The sequence below is a fragment of the Hemitrygon akajei genome, chromosome 9, assembly GCF_048418815.1.
Source record: "Hemitrygon akajei chromosome 9, sHemAka1.3, whole genome shotgun sequence".
Lineage (NCBI taxonomy): Eukaryota > Metazoa > Chordata > Chondrichthyes > Myliobatiformes > Dasyatidae > Hemitrygon > Hemitrygon akajei.
Genome location: NC_133132.1, coordinates 43,741,808 through 43,757,704, shown reverse-complemented (window position 1 = coordinate 43,757,704; position 15,897 = coordinate 43,741,808). Strand labels below are relative to the sequence as shown.

Below are 15,897 nucleotides of genomic sequence, written 5' to 3'. Positions count from 1 at the left end.
TAAGAACTTTTTAAAAGCTATTATTAATGCTTTTTGAGATAGTGATTTAGATGCATATCATATTTTTTACTGAGTTAAGTATTGTATGTTATTAGTTTTGCTACAACAAGTGTATGGGACATTGGAAAAAAAAGTTGAATTTCCCCATGGGGATGAATAAAGTATCTATCTATCTATAGCGTATGAAGGGATAATGCTTCCCTTGCCCATAATGTCTAAAAAAAAAAGAGTACAGACTCAAAATGCAGGGTCAGGAATTCAAAACAGGGTTGAAAAGCAATTGCTTCTCCATGACAATAGTGAATCCTTGTAAATTGTCTACCAAAGATGCTATGGAGACAGTCATTGAGTATATTCAAGAAAAGGCAGGTAGATTTTTAGATGTTAAGAGAATCAAGGAATGGTAATAAAGTAGTGCTGTGAAAGATCAACCACCACTTTAATGAATGGCAAATCAGACACGGTGAGAAGAATGGTCTACTTTTTCTTTCCTTCTTAAATCAGTTCCATTAGACAGAAAAGCTTTATTTATTTATTTGACATACAGCGCAGAGAAGGCCCTTCCGCCTTCAAGCTGAGATGCCCAGCAATCCCTCAACTTAATCCTAGCCTAATTACGGGGCAATTTACAATGACCAATTAACCTACCAACTGGTACATCTTTGGACTGTGGGAGGAAACACACACAGTCACTGGGAGAACGTACAAACTCCTCACAGGCAGTGGTTGGAATTGAACCCGTATCGCCGGCACTGTAAAGCACTGTGCTAAACACTACGTTACCATGCTGCTTAAAATGTATAACTTAAATTTATTACATGCTTTCAACATTTCAGTCCATCCTTCTGTTAAACAAGTTGCTTAATTTGGGATATATTTAGATTATCTCCAAATCTCAGAATACAATTAATGGACACTTTCAGCCTACCTTTTAGATTTAGTATTTAAAGTCAAGTATTTCAAGACAGTTGAGAAACAATTTTGAACTCTTAAGTGAAATGACTACAGAATGAATGAGATAGTTAAAGGATTTATTTATTGTAGTATGCCTGACATATTTTATACTTTGAAAGGCTATGCATTAAGTCATTAGCTAAGCATCAACTTAACGGAATATAGTTCATTGCAGAAAAGGTTAATAACTTGGACTGATAAATAACTTTATTACAGTTTGAAAAAAGTAATAGCTTCTCACCAGTTCAAAAATTCAGAAATGACTCTAATTTGATCATATTTAAACTGAGCTCAATCTTAGCTGCGTGACAGTGGAGTTCTGCACTAATGACTTATCTCAGTTATTGGGAGGATAGGGTAAGAAAAGGAGAAATCATCATAATAAATAAAGGCAATGATAGTCTTATTGATGGCCAGTAGCTGTGGGTAAGAACAATGCAAAGCTCAACTATGACATATCCCTCTTCCCCCCTCCCCCCATTTCTTCTGCAAATATTGACTTGCTCTTTACTGATTGGCAGCAATTTATAAGCACATCTGGAGGGCTATGAAATTCAGCTCAATACCCGAAGTGGTGGGTAGCAGTAAAAAGAAAGCAAGCCCAGATTTCTTTTGGAGGAATCGACTGCAGCTATTTTTCAAAATATTTCCAACCTTCCTTCACGTACTTTTTTTTAGCTCATATACCAACTATCACTGGGGAACTCTCGGCTTCTGGCAGTACCAATCTTGAGTGAGTCACTAGGACTTGTACAGAGTTGACAGATCACATGTGATAACCCATGTCTCCGCAATCAACAGTAATTAGATGCTTTCACGTGTCTGAAATAGCATTTGGTTAAGAACTGAAAAATTTGGAAAACAGATTTTAAAATTACAAGCAACAGCTCCTTTCAACAACATTTCAAGTTAGAAATAGAGGGTTGTTTCAAATCCTGGCTCAATGTTTTCTCCTTATTAACCTTGACAGCGTAAAGCAGCAAACTGTTTTGCATGCACTGTTAATTGAACTGACTGTCTCTGTACCCAAGAGCTCTCTTGGTTGACAGAGTACGTTATCCCTCTACAGAACAGAATTCATCAAATTGGAAACTGTGAATATTTGTTCGGACATTTGGATCAGGATAATAAACTGTTTAACATTATGAGCTTTTCCATCTCCTGACTGGTTTAACACCTGACACTCTGCTCACTGTAGCTCCATAAAGCTGAAGCTGCAATGTTTTAAGAAACCAATAGTTAAGTATAATATTTCTGGATCAATAGCCAAAGAATTCTGTTACTGTTGTTGCGTGAATGAAGTCACTGGAGATAATTGCTTGTACGTACAAACCAGCTTCTTTATTTGCCAAAACGAGGTACAGCAGGCATCGGTCAAAAGGTCTGGCTGGTACAACATGAAGCTTGATATTTTATGTGCCAAACATTAAAGGACAACTCCATATTTACAATGTATGGACAGTGCCTTCTTTGAAACTACATACAACCTTCACACCTCCTGAGTCACATCCCCACCACAGACATCCGAATGAATATTAATCAGCATTGTCTGGTCTGGGATTCATAGCTTTTAAGAACCCACTGTTCAGAGCTGCACTCCAAATTAAATGCACAATACATTTTCAGATGTGAAAACTGGTAGCCAAAGTCAATTGCTAAATGTCTATGTTTTAAACCGAAAAAAAAATCACAAACAGTTACAAATATGAATGATGGACTTTGTAGTGTTAAATTGTTAGCTGCAACATTCTGAATAACAGGTAATTTCTAGAAAGCAAATACTGCTCAGCAGAATATTGGTAAATCAAATATAGTAATGTACTAACTCTTAAGGACAGATTGTGAACAGAATATTCAACCACAAAGAATACTTAAGACATTGAGGATTACATAAATATTAAAATTGATTCATTAATGCCATATCTTCCTCCCACTGTTTATTTCAATTTGATTGCTTCAAATGGATTCAAACTGACTTTTAAAAATCTTTACCTTTTAACATATTTGATGCACATGTTGTTTCAATACCAGCAGTGCTGAAGTTATCTTTAACGGCAACTGGAACCCCATCTAATGGACCTAAAGGATTTCCTGAGTGCATATTAATAAATAATGTTAATACAATGAAACACAGATTACCTAGTCAAAAAATTGTTATTTATCAAAGTTAAGAAACAAATGTCAGGTGATGCCTTAAGCACAATAACTGAAAGCAGCAGTTCATGTTTTCTTGACTGATTAGTAGGACATGGAAACATAGAAAAGTAGGCGATTCACAGTTGATGTACTATAAAATACAATAAAAATCCTCTGTATCAGTACTGTATTCCCAATCTCTCCCTTACCCAAATCTACCTTCTTTTTAAATAACTTCAGAAACATGCACTCCGCTGCCATCTGTGGTAAAGCATTCCACAGCTTCACCATTCTGAATAAACATTTTCTTCATCTCAGAGCTAAATATCTTACCCAATATCCTAACCCCCATCAGAGGAAACATCATCCCTGCATTACACCTGCCAGAATTTTATACACTATTTTGTTCTCCTTACTCAAGAAAGTTTTTTTTTTACTTCTGAGGGAGTTTAACCAAGCTTGATTGGACTGATTCCTATGATGCAAAACTGTCATACAAGAGGAGATGTGGTTAACTTTGTGTTCATTAGCATTTAGAAGAATGAGATTTCATTGAAATCATGTCATCAAGTTTATTGCCACAAGCACAAGCAGGCTTTAGATGTGTCTGTACCTCACTGACTTGATTCTTCTACACTTTAATAAACTTATCCAAAGTTAACCAAAACTCTCCTTTTGCAGAAGTTCTCCATCCTATGAATCAGCCTGAACAACCATTGTTAAACTTCTGCTGTGGAAAATATATCCTTCTTGGGGAAATAGAGCAAATCCACACCTGGTGCTCCAGGTGTGGTCCACCAAGGCTCTGTGCAACAATATTCTTGCTCCTGTACTCAAGATATCATGTAATGAAGGAAAACATCAATTTGCCTTAACTGCATGTTTACTATTAGCAACTGGTGTACGGGAATACTGTACTTAGTTCCCCGTGTAGATCAACACTTACCAGTTTATTGCTATTTAAATAATACACTGCCTTTCCAATATTCTTATTGAAATGAATAACTTCACACTTATCCATGTTATTCTGCATTTGCCGGTTACTCAACTTGTCCAAATTACCTTGAAGCCTCTTGGATTCCCTCGCAAAACCCAGAACCAGTGTGGCGTCACTGGCAAATATAGAAATATATTTAGTTCCCTCATCTATAGCTGGGGCCCAAACACCAATTACTGCAGTACCCTATGTCAAACACCTGTCACCCAATACTAGTTCCTTTTATTCATACTCTGAAACATCTGTCAAACTAATTTTAATCATACAAGCATATGACCCCCTCGAAACACAGACTCTCCTTTGGCACACCAACATTTTAAATTCTAATTTATCTAATGCCTTCTGAAAATTTAAATACACTACTTAAAGTGGTTTCTAATATATTCTACTAATTACATCCACCTAAAACAATGGTAGATTTGCCAGACACGATTTCTCTATCATAAAATCTACTTTGACTTTAGAACATAGAACAGTACAACACATTACAGGCCCTTCGGCCCTCAAACCCTGCCTCCCATATAACCCCCCACCTTAAATTCCTCCATATACCTGTCTAGTAGTCTTAAATTTCACTAGTGTATATGCCTCCACCACTGACTCAGGCAGTGCATTCCACACACCAACCACTCTCTGAGTGAAAAACCTTCCTCTAATATCCCCCTTGAACTTCCCTCCCCTTACCTTAAAGCCATGTCCTCTTGTACTGAGCAGTGGTGCCCTGGGGAAGAGGCGCTGGCTGTCCACTCTATCTATTCCTCTTAATATCTTGTATACCTCTATCATGTCTCCTCTCATCCTCCTTCTCTCCAAAGAGTAAAGCCCTAGCTCCCTTAATCTCTGATCATAATCCATACTCTCTAAACACGGCAGCATCCTGGTAAATCTCCTCTGTACCCTTTCCAATGCTTCCACATCCTTCCTATAGTTAGGCGACCAGAACTGGACATAGCACTCCAAGTGTGGCCTAACTAGAGTTTTATAGAACTGCATCATTACATCGCGTCTCTTAAACTCTATCCCTCGACTTATGAAAGCTAACACCCCATAAGCTTTCTTAACTACCCTATCTACCTGTGAGGCAACTTTCAGGGATCTGTGAACATGTACCCCCAGATCTCTCTGCTCCTCCACACTACCAAGTATCCTGCCATTTACTCTGTACTCTGCCTTGGAGTTTGTCCTTCCAAAGTGTACCACCTCACACTTCTCCGGGTTGAACTCCATCTGCCACTTCTCAGCACACTTCTTCATCCTATCAATGTCTCTCTGCAATCTTCGACAATCCTCTACCCTATCTACAACACCACCAACCTTTGTGTCGTCTGCAAACTTGCCAACCCACCCTTCTACCCCCACATCCAGGTCGTTAATAAAAATCACGAAAAGTAGAGGTCCCAGAACAGATCCTTGTGGGACACCACTAGTCACACCCTCCAATCTGAATGTACTCCCTCCACCATAACCCTCTGCCTTCTGCAGGCAAGCCAATTCTGAATCCACCTGGCCAAACTTCCCTGGATCCCATGCCTTCTGACTTTCTGAATAAGCCTACCATGTGGAACCACCTGATATATCCCGTTATCACAATACTTAAGTGTGTTGGTGCGTGGCCGAGTGATTAAGGCATTGGACTAGTAATCTGAAGGTTGCTAGTTCGAGCCTCAGCTATGGCAGCGAGTTGGGTCCTTGAGCAAGGCACTTAACCACACATTGCTCTGCGACGACACCGGTGCCAAGCTGTTATCAGCCCTTGCCCTTCCCTTGGACAACATCGGTGGCGTGGAGACAGGAGACTCACAGTATGGGCAACTGCCGTTCTCCCATACAACCCTGCCCAGGCCTATGCCCTGGAAACTTTCCACGGTGCAAATCCATGGTCTCTCGAGACTAACGGATGCCTATTTATTTTTTTTATAATTTTCAATCGGCATTTTTCCCACTTCAAGTTAGCCTTTATTAATTTGTATTTCAGTTTTTCCTCTCTCCTGTTTTAAATATTGGGATTATATTTTCCACCCTCTACTCTGCAGAAATCCAAGGCAGCTTGGAAGGTGACACCCAATGCATCTATTAGTTCTATACTTACTCTTTCAATATTTAGGATGCAGATCATCAGCTCATGGGGATTTTTAGTGTGGTTAATTTCTTTAGAACTTTTTTTGACTGATGCTAAATTCTTTGAATTCTTTTCACTTTTTTCTTGTTTTCTTAGCAATTTCTGGGAGGTTACTTGTGTCCTCTTCCGTGAAGACAAATTAAACTATATAGTTAATTGTTCTGCTATTTCTATATTTCCGATTATAAATTCCCCAATTTCTGACTGCAAGGCACTTGCATCTGTCTCCATAAATTATTTTTTTCTCTCTGCACAACTTTATTAAAACTTTAACAGTCCATTTATGGTTCTAATCACAAACAAGAAAATATGCAGTTGCTGGAAATCCACGCAACACACACAAAATACTAGAGGAACTCAGCAGGTCAGGCACCTATTGAAGAGTACAGACAATGTTTCTGGCCGAGACCTTTTAGCAGGACTGGTGAAGGGGCTCGGCCCGAAATGTCTACTGTATTCTTTTCCATAGATGCTGCCTGGCCTGCTGAGTTCATCCAGCATTTTGTGTGTGTCACTTATGATTCTAGTAAGTTTATTCTCACATGATTTTTAGTTACTGGCATTCCAGCTTTTTGCTTAAAAGAATGAACAGTTGTGGCTTCAAGCCTCACAACAGGACTGAGGGTTCAAATAGTTACAGTGAGCGCTACATTAGCGGAGCTTCTGAGCTTTGATGAAGTTCTGCCTGCCTTTTCATAAAGATGTGAAAGATACCGGCGTGAATAAAATTTTGTGCAGTGTAATTAGAAGATGCTGTTTTTTTTTCTGTTGCTTCGGTCAACATTTCTTTTAGAACTAACACTACAAAGAAACGTATTATCCAGTTAATTGTCTCCTGGGACCGTTACACTTGCAAATGAAAAACAGGGCTGCTTTAGAAAAGTAATTAATTCGACTGATCCTTTGTCATAAATGTTACAACACAAAGGAGCTTTTCTCTCTTCTAACATTTCTGCATTTCATCTGCAGTTACTTTAAGCATATGTAAAATTAGTATTAATAATTGAAGTCTCAATGACTAGTAAATAAATTGATTAGAAACATTAGTATCAAATATCCTGATGAAGGATCTCAGCGTGAAACGTTGACTGTTTACTCTTCCATAGATGCTGCCTGTCCTGCTGAGTTCATCTAGCATTTTGCATGTGAACCTTTTATTTTGACAAGCACGGTCACAGAAAACAAAGTGAAAATTAAAACTGCGCTCAGTCAAACATGGATAAAGTGAAAACATGGCTTGTTCCCAAAACATAAGATGGCAAGTTTTGAAAGGTGTATCAAGTGTATATGAAAGAAATGTTCATGCAATGAAGTTGGGAATAAGTTTTGAAATTACCTCTCTGCAGTCTTTCCTCTGCATCTGCAGCCTGTTTCAGGGCTTGCTCCTCAGTGACAGTAATATAGGCATTCAAAACTTTTGTTTTCCTGATTAAAGACAGACATCTCTGGCACAGCTCAGTCGGACTAATTCGCCCTTGCCTTAAAGCCAGGGAAACCTACAATTTTAATAATGCATGTTAATAGGCTACATTAACCTTACATATTAACATGGATAGGATAAGAAAACACCATCTAAAAGCTTAATTTTCTTCTATCCAATGAGGTTTCATAGTAGCCATTTCCCAAAAAGGTTTTTATTTAAGTCCCCAGCATTCTATCACTACATATACAAATTTTAAAGTGGATGATTTTAGATTTCTTAAAAAGGGGGAAATTGGCCATGAGGCCCATCGTTTAGACAGAGACATAGAACAGTACAACACAGGAACAGGCCATTCAGTCCACAATGTTGTGCCAAACCAGCATGTATTTGCCTCTGCCACCATACCAGGCAGCGCATTCCAGGCATCCACCACTCTGTGAGTGAAAAGCTTACCCCTCACAACCCCTTTGAACCCTGAGCTTTCTCACCTTGAATGCATGCCCTCTGGTCTGAGACAGTTCAACTCTTGGAAACCAGACACTCCTTGTCTACTCTACCTGTGCCTCTCATAATCTTATAAGCCTCTATCAGATCTCCCCTCAGCCTCCACCTGCTCTGGAGAAAACAAACCAAGTTTATCCAGCCTCTCAAAACCAAGAATAAGCCCATAACAAATCCAGCAGCTTGTGTGATTTGTTGCATAATAACAACCTTGAGTGTACTCAACGATGATGCATTCACATTCATAAAGGAGAATTTCCAGCCATTTGAATTTAAGAAAAAACTGCAGCTCATATCCTGAGATGAAACCTTACGAGTTCTAGATTCTCCAGGTAGGAGAAATAACCTTTATGCATCAATCCTGTCAGTTGCTTACAGATTCTTATGCTGCAATATAATTACACTTGTTTTGTAAACCTCTGCGAGTATGGGCCACTCTCAATTTCTCAGTGAAGGACAATTCCTCAACCAGAAAACAAGCAAGTGAAGCAGTACTGCCTTCTGCGGACACAGAACTTGTCTCTATGTGATCGCATCCGATTCTGAAAATGGGTACTCATAAAATCTCTGTACAATTCTGGGGGATGCGTCAGAAGAGGGGACGCGGGCAGGGTGAAGAGGGAATAGGACAGAGACAGTGGGGAGAGATGTTGGATCGGAGGAATACTAGGGCAGTGAGAGATTTTCTCGTTCGGTGAACGAGAAACGGGGAAGTGCAGTTGTTGCGAGCGGCTGAGCCGGCCCCAGCGACGATGAGGTGAAGAGCGGCGGAGTGTGGACGCTCACCTCCCGCAGATTCCAGCCTCTCATAGTCACCATTCACCTTCTCACCAACCGGTTCCTATGACCGCCGCCATGCAGGTTGTTTGTCAGGAACCCGGCAACAACGACTCCGCTGATTGGACGCGGCCCGTAGGAAGTGGCGTTTGATTGGATGTCTGCTGGAGGTCACTGAGGTCGAGGAAGTGGGTACAGGAAGCTTGGCATTAGGTAAAGTGGTACGTCCAAGACAGACTTTAACAGTGCAGACACTGAACACGGTTATCGGCTTTACACTACACCTAGAATGTGTGAGCTTCTGTATAAAGTCTGCTGCGAAAGTCTATTGTTGGGAATTTTAGTTTAGACAAGAGGTTGTGTAAGTGATCACTGGTAAATCCAGCGTTTGATATACCTACAATTTCACAGTTTGGTTACGTCCCTCATCATGTTGCATTTTGTGAGTAGAAAAGTTGGTAGTGGATCTTTAGGCACGTCAGCAAGAATCGGAGGAAATGTTTTAATCCAGTGTTTTTGTAGAAAGATTACCACTTCTTCATGCAGGCAGACAGTAATGCCAGCCTGGGTGATAGATAAGTATGGGAATAACAGTATGCTGCGTTTGACAAAAAATTCTCCCTTTCCAATCATACACTACCCCAATGAAGTTATAATAAAAGTTCATGCTTGCAGCTTAAATCCAATTGACATTTTCATGAGAAGTAAGTTCATGTTTTTATGGTAAAGTTAAAAATGCTAATTATCTTAAAATGGTTTATGTTACAAATGTGCCTATTATTGTAAATTTGGACATGGTGAAACTTAGAATATTTTGGGGTGGGCCTGTTGTATACTTTTAAACTACTTTAATATTTTGGCAAATCATGGTAATGTGAGTAGATTCATACAGTAAGGGTCATACTGTGTAAGCAAACTGATGTGTATCAATATAATTAATGTTTGCCAGTATAATTTGTAAATGATCAATGTTTTTCATGAAGTGGTTGCTGTTAAGTTATTTTTTCCGTTTCTGTTCTTGTTTGTGGCTTGTCAGGTAAAAAAAAACACAGAATCCTACACAGCATTAAAATAGTGCTTGCAACCCAGCTTTTCTATCTCCTTGTCTTCTCATCTCTGCTTGCTACCAAGCCAATTAACTGAACATTAATGAAAGCCTGAGTGTGAAGGTAATTTGGGGCTGATGCAATTACTGATGTGTAGGGAGATTGATGGCCCATGGAATATTGCAAGGATTGGAAAGTGCTGAACTGTAATTGAGTATTTTCATAAAACTGAACTTGTTTCAATTTAACATTTCTGAGAGTGGCTGTGTTTGATTGTTATGGCGAATGTTTGTTATTGAGAAATAATTTTTGCTGTAGGTTTCTTTTGTTGTCATCTCCCTAACTCCGCACTGCCTTCGCCTGATAGGCAAGCAGTAATATGATCACGATTCGGCTACAGAAATGTTTTTAATCTATAAAGTAGCTAATATGAAGCTGACTGAATATGGTGTGTACCTAAGAGAGTGCAATATAGTCATAGAGTAAAAAAAGCAAGGAAACAGGCCTTTTCGCCCAACTGGACCATGCTGGCCACAGCATCCTCCCTGCTAGTCCTGGTTGTCTAACACTACCCTCTTGACGCCTCTCTCCTCCATGTACCTATCCAAATGCTTTCTCAGTGCTGCAGTTCCATCTGCCGCAAACACTTCTTCTGGCAGCTCATCCAAGTACTCACTACCCTCTCAGTTACCTCTCAGTTCTCTTTTAAATCTCTCCCTTCTTATCGTTTGCCCTCTAGTTTTGAGACTCCCCAACCCTGAGGAAAAGCCAATGGCTGTCCATCGTATGGATACCTTCGTGATTTTATAAACTTCCACGAGGTCACCATTAATTTTCCTGCCCTCCAAGGAATAAAAACCCCTCTCTACAACTCGGGCTCCTCTAATTCTTTTCTGCGTCCTCTCCAGCTTGACGATGTTTATCCTATAGCGGAGGACCAAAACTAGGCACGATCCTCGCAAGTATAACCTCACTAACCACTGGCATGGGATCCAGGGAAGTTTGGCCAGGTGGATTCAGAATTGGCTTGCCTGCATGAAGCAGAGGGTTATGGTGGAGGGAGTACATTCAGATTGGAGGGTTGTGACTAGTGGTGTCCCACAAGGATCGGTTCTGGGACCTCTACTTTTTGTGATTTTTATTAATGACCTAGATGTGGGGGTAGAAGGGTGGGTTGGCAAGTTTGCAGATGACACGAAGGTTGGTGGTGTTGTGGATAGTGTAGAGGATTGTGGAAGATTGCAGAGAGACATTGATAGGATGCAGAAGTGGGCTGAGAAGTGGCAGATGGAGTTCAACCCGGAGAAGTGTGAGGTGGTACGCTTTGGAAGGACAAACTCCAGGGCAGAGTACAAAGCAAATGGCAGGATACATGGTAGTGTGGAGGAGCAGCGGGATCTGGGGGTACATTCCACAGATCCCTGAAAGTTGCCTCACAGGTAGATAGGTAGTTAAGAAAGCTTATGGAGTGTTTGCTTTCATAAGTCGAGGGATAGAGTTTGAGTCGCGATGTAATGATGCAGCTCTATAAAACTCTGGTTAGGCCACACTTGGGGTACTGTGTCCAGTTCTGGTCGCCTCACTATAGGAAGGATGTGGAAGCATTGGAAAGGGTACAGAGGAGATTTACCAGGATGCTGCCTGGGTTAGAGAGTATGGATTATGATCAGAAATTAAGGGAGCTAGGGCTTTACTCTTTGGAGAGAAGGAGGATGAGAGGAGACATGATAGAAGTGTACAAGATATTAAGAGGAATAGACAGAGTGGATAGCCAGCACCTCTTTCCCAGAGCACCACTGCTCAATACAAGCAGACATGGCTTTAAGGTAAGGGGTGGGAAGTTCAAGGGGGATATTAGAGGAAGGTATTTTACTCAGAGAGTGGTTGGTGCGTGGAATGCACTGCCTGAGTCAGTGGTGGAGGCAGATACACTAGTGAAGTTTAAGAGTCTACTAGACAGGTATATGGAGGAATTTAAGGTGGGGGGGAGGATATGCAGGAGGCAGGGTTTAAGGGTGGGCACAACATTGTGGGCCGAAGGGCCTGTACTGTGCTGTATTGTTCTATGTTCTATGAAATCCATTTGCCATTTCTCAGTCCATCTCCCTAACTGATCAAGATCTCTGTATTCATTATAGAGGTCCTGATCACTATCAACAAGATTCCACCCCCCCCCCCCACACACACATGAATTTAGTATCATCAACAAACTTGCTAATTTTGCCATGAACATTCAAATCCAAATGAGTACGCACAAAATGAATAACAGCAGTCCCACCACTGACTCCTGAGGGATCCCAATTCTGAATCCACCTCGCCAGTTCCCCAAATCCCATGTGACCTGATCTTCCAGGTCAGCCTGACCTGCAGGACCTTGTCAGAGGCCTTACTGAAGCCTACCTAGACAGCATCCACATCCCCACCTTCTTATATCCCCTTAGTTACCTCTTTGGAAATCTCCAACAGATTTGTCAGACGTGATCTCTCACGCACTAAACCATGCTGGCTATTCCTGATTAGGCCTTCATTATCCAAGTGATGGTAGACCTTGTCTCTCTGATTTCCCTTTAATACCTTCCCCCGCAACTGAAGTCAGGCTTTGTGGCCTGGCCTTGCTAGCCGTCATGAACAATGGAACAACTTTAGCTCCTTCTTGGCTTTCAACCAAATTTGGTATCTTTTACTGTCTGAAATTTCAGAAATTGTGTTTAGATTTTTCTGGATTTCAGAAGGGGTGTCTGGGCTGCTGTAAAAAGTGAGCGATGTCTCCGTGACATGGTGTCTGTTATTACCTGCATTGTGTAAGCAACTCCCAAGTCAGATTGTAACTCTGCTCTTCAAATCCTGTTGGAGTACAAGTGGAACCCATTGTCTTCCCAAAATAGTTGTGTTACAGGAAGCAAGTTTCTCCTAGTGCTTTGTAAGGTGAGAGCCAAATGGCCCTACAAGCTTACTACTGGCTTTGGGGTAGAAAGCTCATCTAGGGAGAATTCTACTCAGTGTTTCATTTCTCTTGCTAGTGTTACAACGTGGAGGGAAGAAGGAGACTTACTCGGCCTTTGTATTATCTCAAGGTTGTTTGTATTGGATGATACTGTTTATATTGTGAATACTGATTGAACAAGCAGGTACATAGAAACTCCCTTCCACAGTTGATATTTGAACTCAGCTCAATTGTTAATCTTAAATCTGAGGATGACTAACTGTAGTTAGTGAAAGCTACATAGTAATTATGAGTGCAAAAGAGTTCAGACCAGACGAGGAGTAAGGTGACCAGTTGCTGTTCTTGCACTCAGTGGAAACTTGGAAAAATTTCATTCCCTGTGTTGAAAAGGAGAATAATGCCTGCGGCTATCACTTCTTCTCACTCCACCCTTTCTCTAATCCATGTGTCAGTTTCGGGCTTAATGCTTGTTCCTTTGTGCTGTGTCAGTGGTTCCATTAAACAGTCTCAATTCAAATCTATAAGATTAAAAGGACAACTTAATTTTCAGAAAATAACAAATTTCACACTTGATTCAAGCTATGTCGTGCATTACACTGTTCCAATGCCTTTCGGTGAAAGAGTCTGATTACTGATTGAAATTTTGTTTTACTTTTTCTCAAATGAATTCTTAATTTGCATCATGATTGCAACTGATGCCTGGGGTTTTTGGTGAGTCTCTTTGCCGTTACCAACAGTCTGCATGTTCGTTGTGTCTTAAAGATGGTTATGGTGCTACTGCGCTAAGAGTGAAACGTGACCCCTTACATTTAAAATCTACCGGGAGTGAATTTCCTTTGATTTTGGGTCGTGATGTCTCTGGTGTCATCATGGAAACTGGACTGGATGTATCTTATTTTAAACCTGGAGATCAGGTAGCTGCTGGATTTTGTTTCTTGATATGCCTGAGAGAATGTTGTGTCTGAGCACATTAAACGTTGGTTATATTTTTTCTTGACCTACATTATAAAAGGGATATGAGGGTCAGAGAGAACTTGCATTTTCATAGTGCCTTTCATGACCTCTAGATGTGACAAGACCGCTTCACAGCAAATTAAGTATGTTTTTGGTGCAGGTTACTCAAACAGCAATGAGATAATAATGATTTAATCTGTTTCAGTGAAGAAGGTTTTAAATGAATATCATTTAACACTCCTTATATGATAAGTCTTTTCCATGAACCTGCTTTGAACCCTTTCCAATATCAGCACATCCTCACATCCTTTCTTAGATAAGGGGCCCAAAACTGCTCACAATACTCCAAGTGAGGCATCACCAGTGCCTTATAAAGCCTCAGCATTACATCCTTGCTTTTATATTCTAGTCCTCTTGAAATGAATGCTAACATTGTATTTGCCTTCCTCACCGCAGACTCAACCTGCAAGTTAACCTTCAGGGAATCCTGCACAAGGACTCCCAAGTCCTGTTGCACCTTGAATTTTTGAAATTTCTCCCCATTTGGAAACGGGTCTACGCCTTTATTCCTTCCACCAAAGTTCATGACTGTACATTTCCCGACTCTGTATTCCATCGGCCCCTTCTTTGCCCGTTCTCCCAATCTGTCCAAGTCCTGCCACAGCCCCCCTGCTTCCTCAACACTACCTGCCCCTCCACCTGTATTTGTATTGGCCGCAAACTTGGCCACAAAGCCATCGATTCTGTCAGCCAAATCATTGACATTCAACGTAAAAAGAAGCAGTCACAATGCTGACCCCTGTGAGGCACCTCTTGTCATCAGCAGCCAATCAGAAAAGGCTCCCTTTATTCCCACTCTTTGCCTCCTCTTTGATTATGCTGGCTGCTTACCTGAGGTAATGTGAACTGTAGACGAAGTCCATGGAGAAGGGTCTGGTGTCCGTGATGTGCTGAGCTGTGTCCACAACTTTGCAGAGCAGTTGCCATACCAACCACAGTGCATCTGGAAGGCTACTTGATAAAGATCTGTGAACGTCTGCGGGGACGTGACGAATTTCTTTGATGAGGAAGTCAAAGTGCTGTTGAGCTCTCTTAGTCATGGTTTCTATATAGTTGGACCAGGACAGATAGTGTTCACTACGAGGAACCTGAGGCTCTCGAGCTTCTCGACCTCAGCACAGTTGTCGTAAAGAGCCCCGCCCCCACCCCACAACTTCCTGAAGTCAATGGCCAACTCTTCTGTTTCGCTGACGTTAAGGGGTAGGGTGCGTCATGGCTCCACGTTATTCGTCTATCTTCTTCCTCCTCGTTATTCGAGATACTGACCCCTACAGCGGTATCATCTGCAAACTCGTGGATGGAGTTAGGACAGAATGGCCACACAGTCGTCAGTGTATAGGGAATGGAGTGTGGAGCTGAGGACGCAGCCTTGCGGGGCACTGGCGTTGTAAATGGTCACACCACCTCTGCCTACCTTACTGATTGCAGTCAATTGGTCCGGAACTCAGGGGCCCAGTTGCTAAGGGCGCTGTTGAGTCCCAGATCTGGGAGACCAGAGATTATGTTGTTTGGCAACTGGAGTACTGAAGGAGGAGCTGTAGTCAATAAATAGTAGTCTAATACCGGGGACTTTATTGTCCAGATGCTCCAGAGACGAGTGTAGGACCAGGGGAGATGATGTTCACCATTGGCTTTTTGCAGCAGTAAGGGAGTTGCAGATGGTCCAGATTGTCTGGAAGGGTGGAGTTAATGTGTGTCATGACCCTTCTCTCAAAGCACTTCCTGTTGCACCGTCGGGTGGTAGTCATTAAGGCACGTTATCTGAAGTACCAGGACAACAATAGTCTTCTTAAAGAATGTTTGAACCTTATATTGAAGCTGACCCTCAAACAGGATCTAAGGACACAACCAAGGGCACCATCGGGGGCCATGCTGGAAATCCGAAATAAAGGCAGAAAGTATTTGAAAGACCTGAGTTAATTTACACAAATGGTGAGACAGTTAATGTTTCTGGTCAATCACGCACTGACATGAATGGTGGGAATT

General features: G+C 41.3%; 2 protein-coding genes across 2 annotated transcripts in view; one reads left to right on the top strand and one right to left on the bottom strand.

Moving 5' to 3' along the window:
* The window catches only part of qrsl1 (glutaminyl-tRNA amidotransferase subunit QRSL1), a 44,812-nt gene extending 35,785 nt beyond the window's left edge, over window positions 1–9,027 (bottom strand). The window contains exons 1-3 of the mRNA XM_073055850.1: window positions 8,917–9,027; window positions 7,543–7,702; window positions 2,947–3,045 (exon numbers count right to left, since the gene is read on the bottom strand). Coding sequence (XP_072911951.1) covers window positions 2,947–3,045; window positions 7,543–7,702; window positions 8,917–8,949 — 292 coding nt within the window. The 5' untranslated portion in view covers window positions 8,950–9,027. The remainder of the gene's footprint in view (window positions 1–2,946; window positions 3,046–7,542; window positions 7,703–8,916) is intronic.
* Window positions 9,028–9,076: 49 nt separating this feature from the next.
* Window positions 9,077–15,897, top strand: part of rtn4ip1 (reticulon 4 interacting protein 1) — a 53,822-nt gene continuing 47,001 nt past the window's right edge. The window contains exons 1-2 of the mRNA XM_073055851.1: window positions 9,077–9,611; window positions 13,660–13,811. Coding sequence (XP_072911952.1) covers window positions 9,338–9,611; window positions 13,660–13,811 — 426 coding nt within the window. The 5' untranslated portion in view covers window positions 9,077–9,337. The remainder of the gene's footprint in view (window positions 9,612–13,659; window positions 13,812–15,897) is intronic.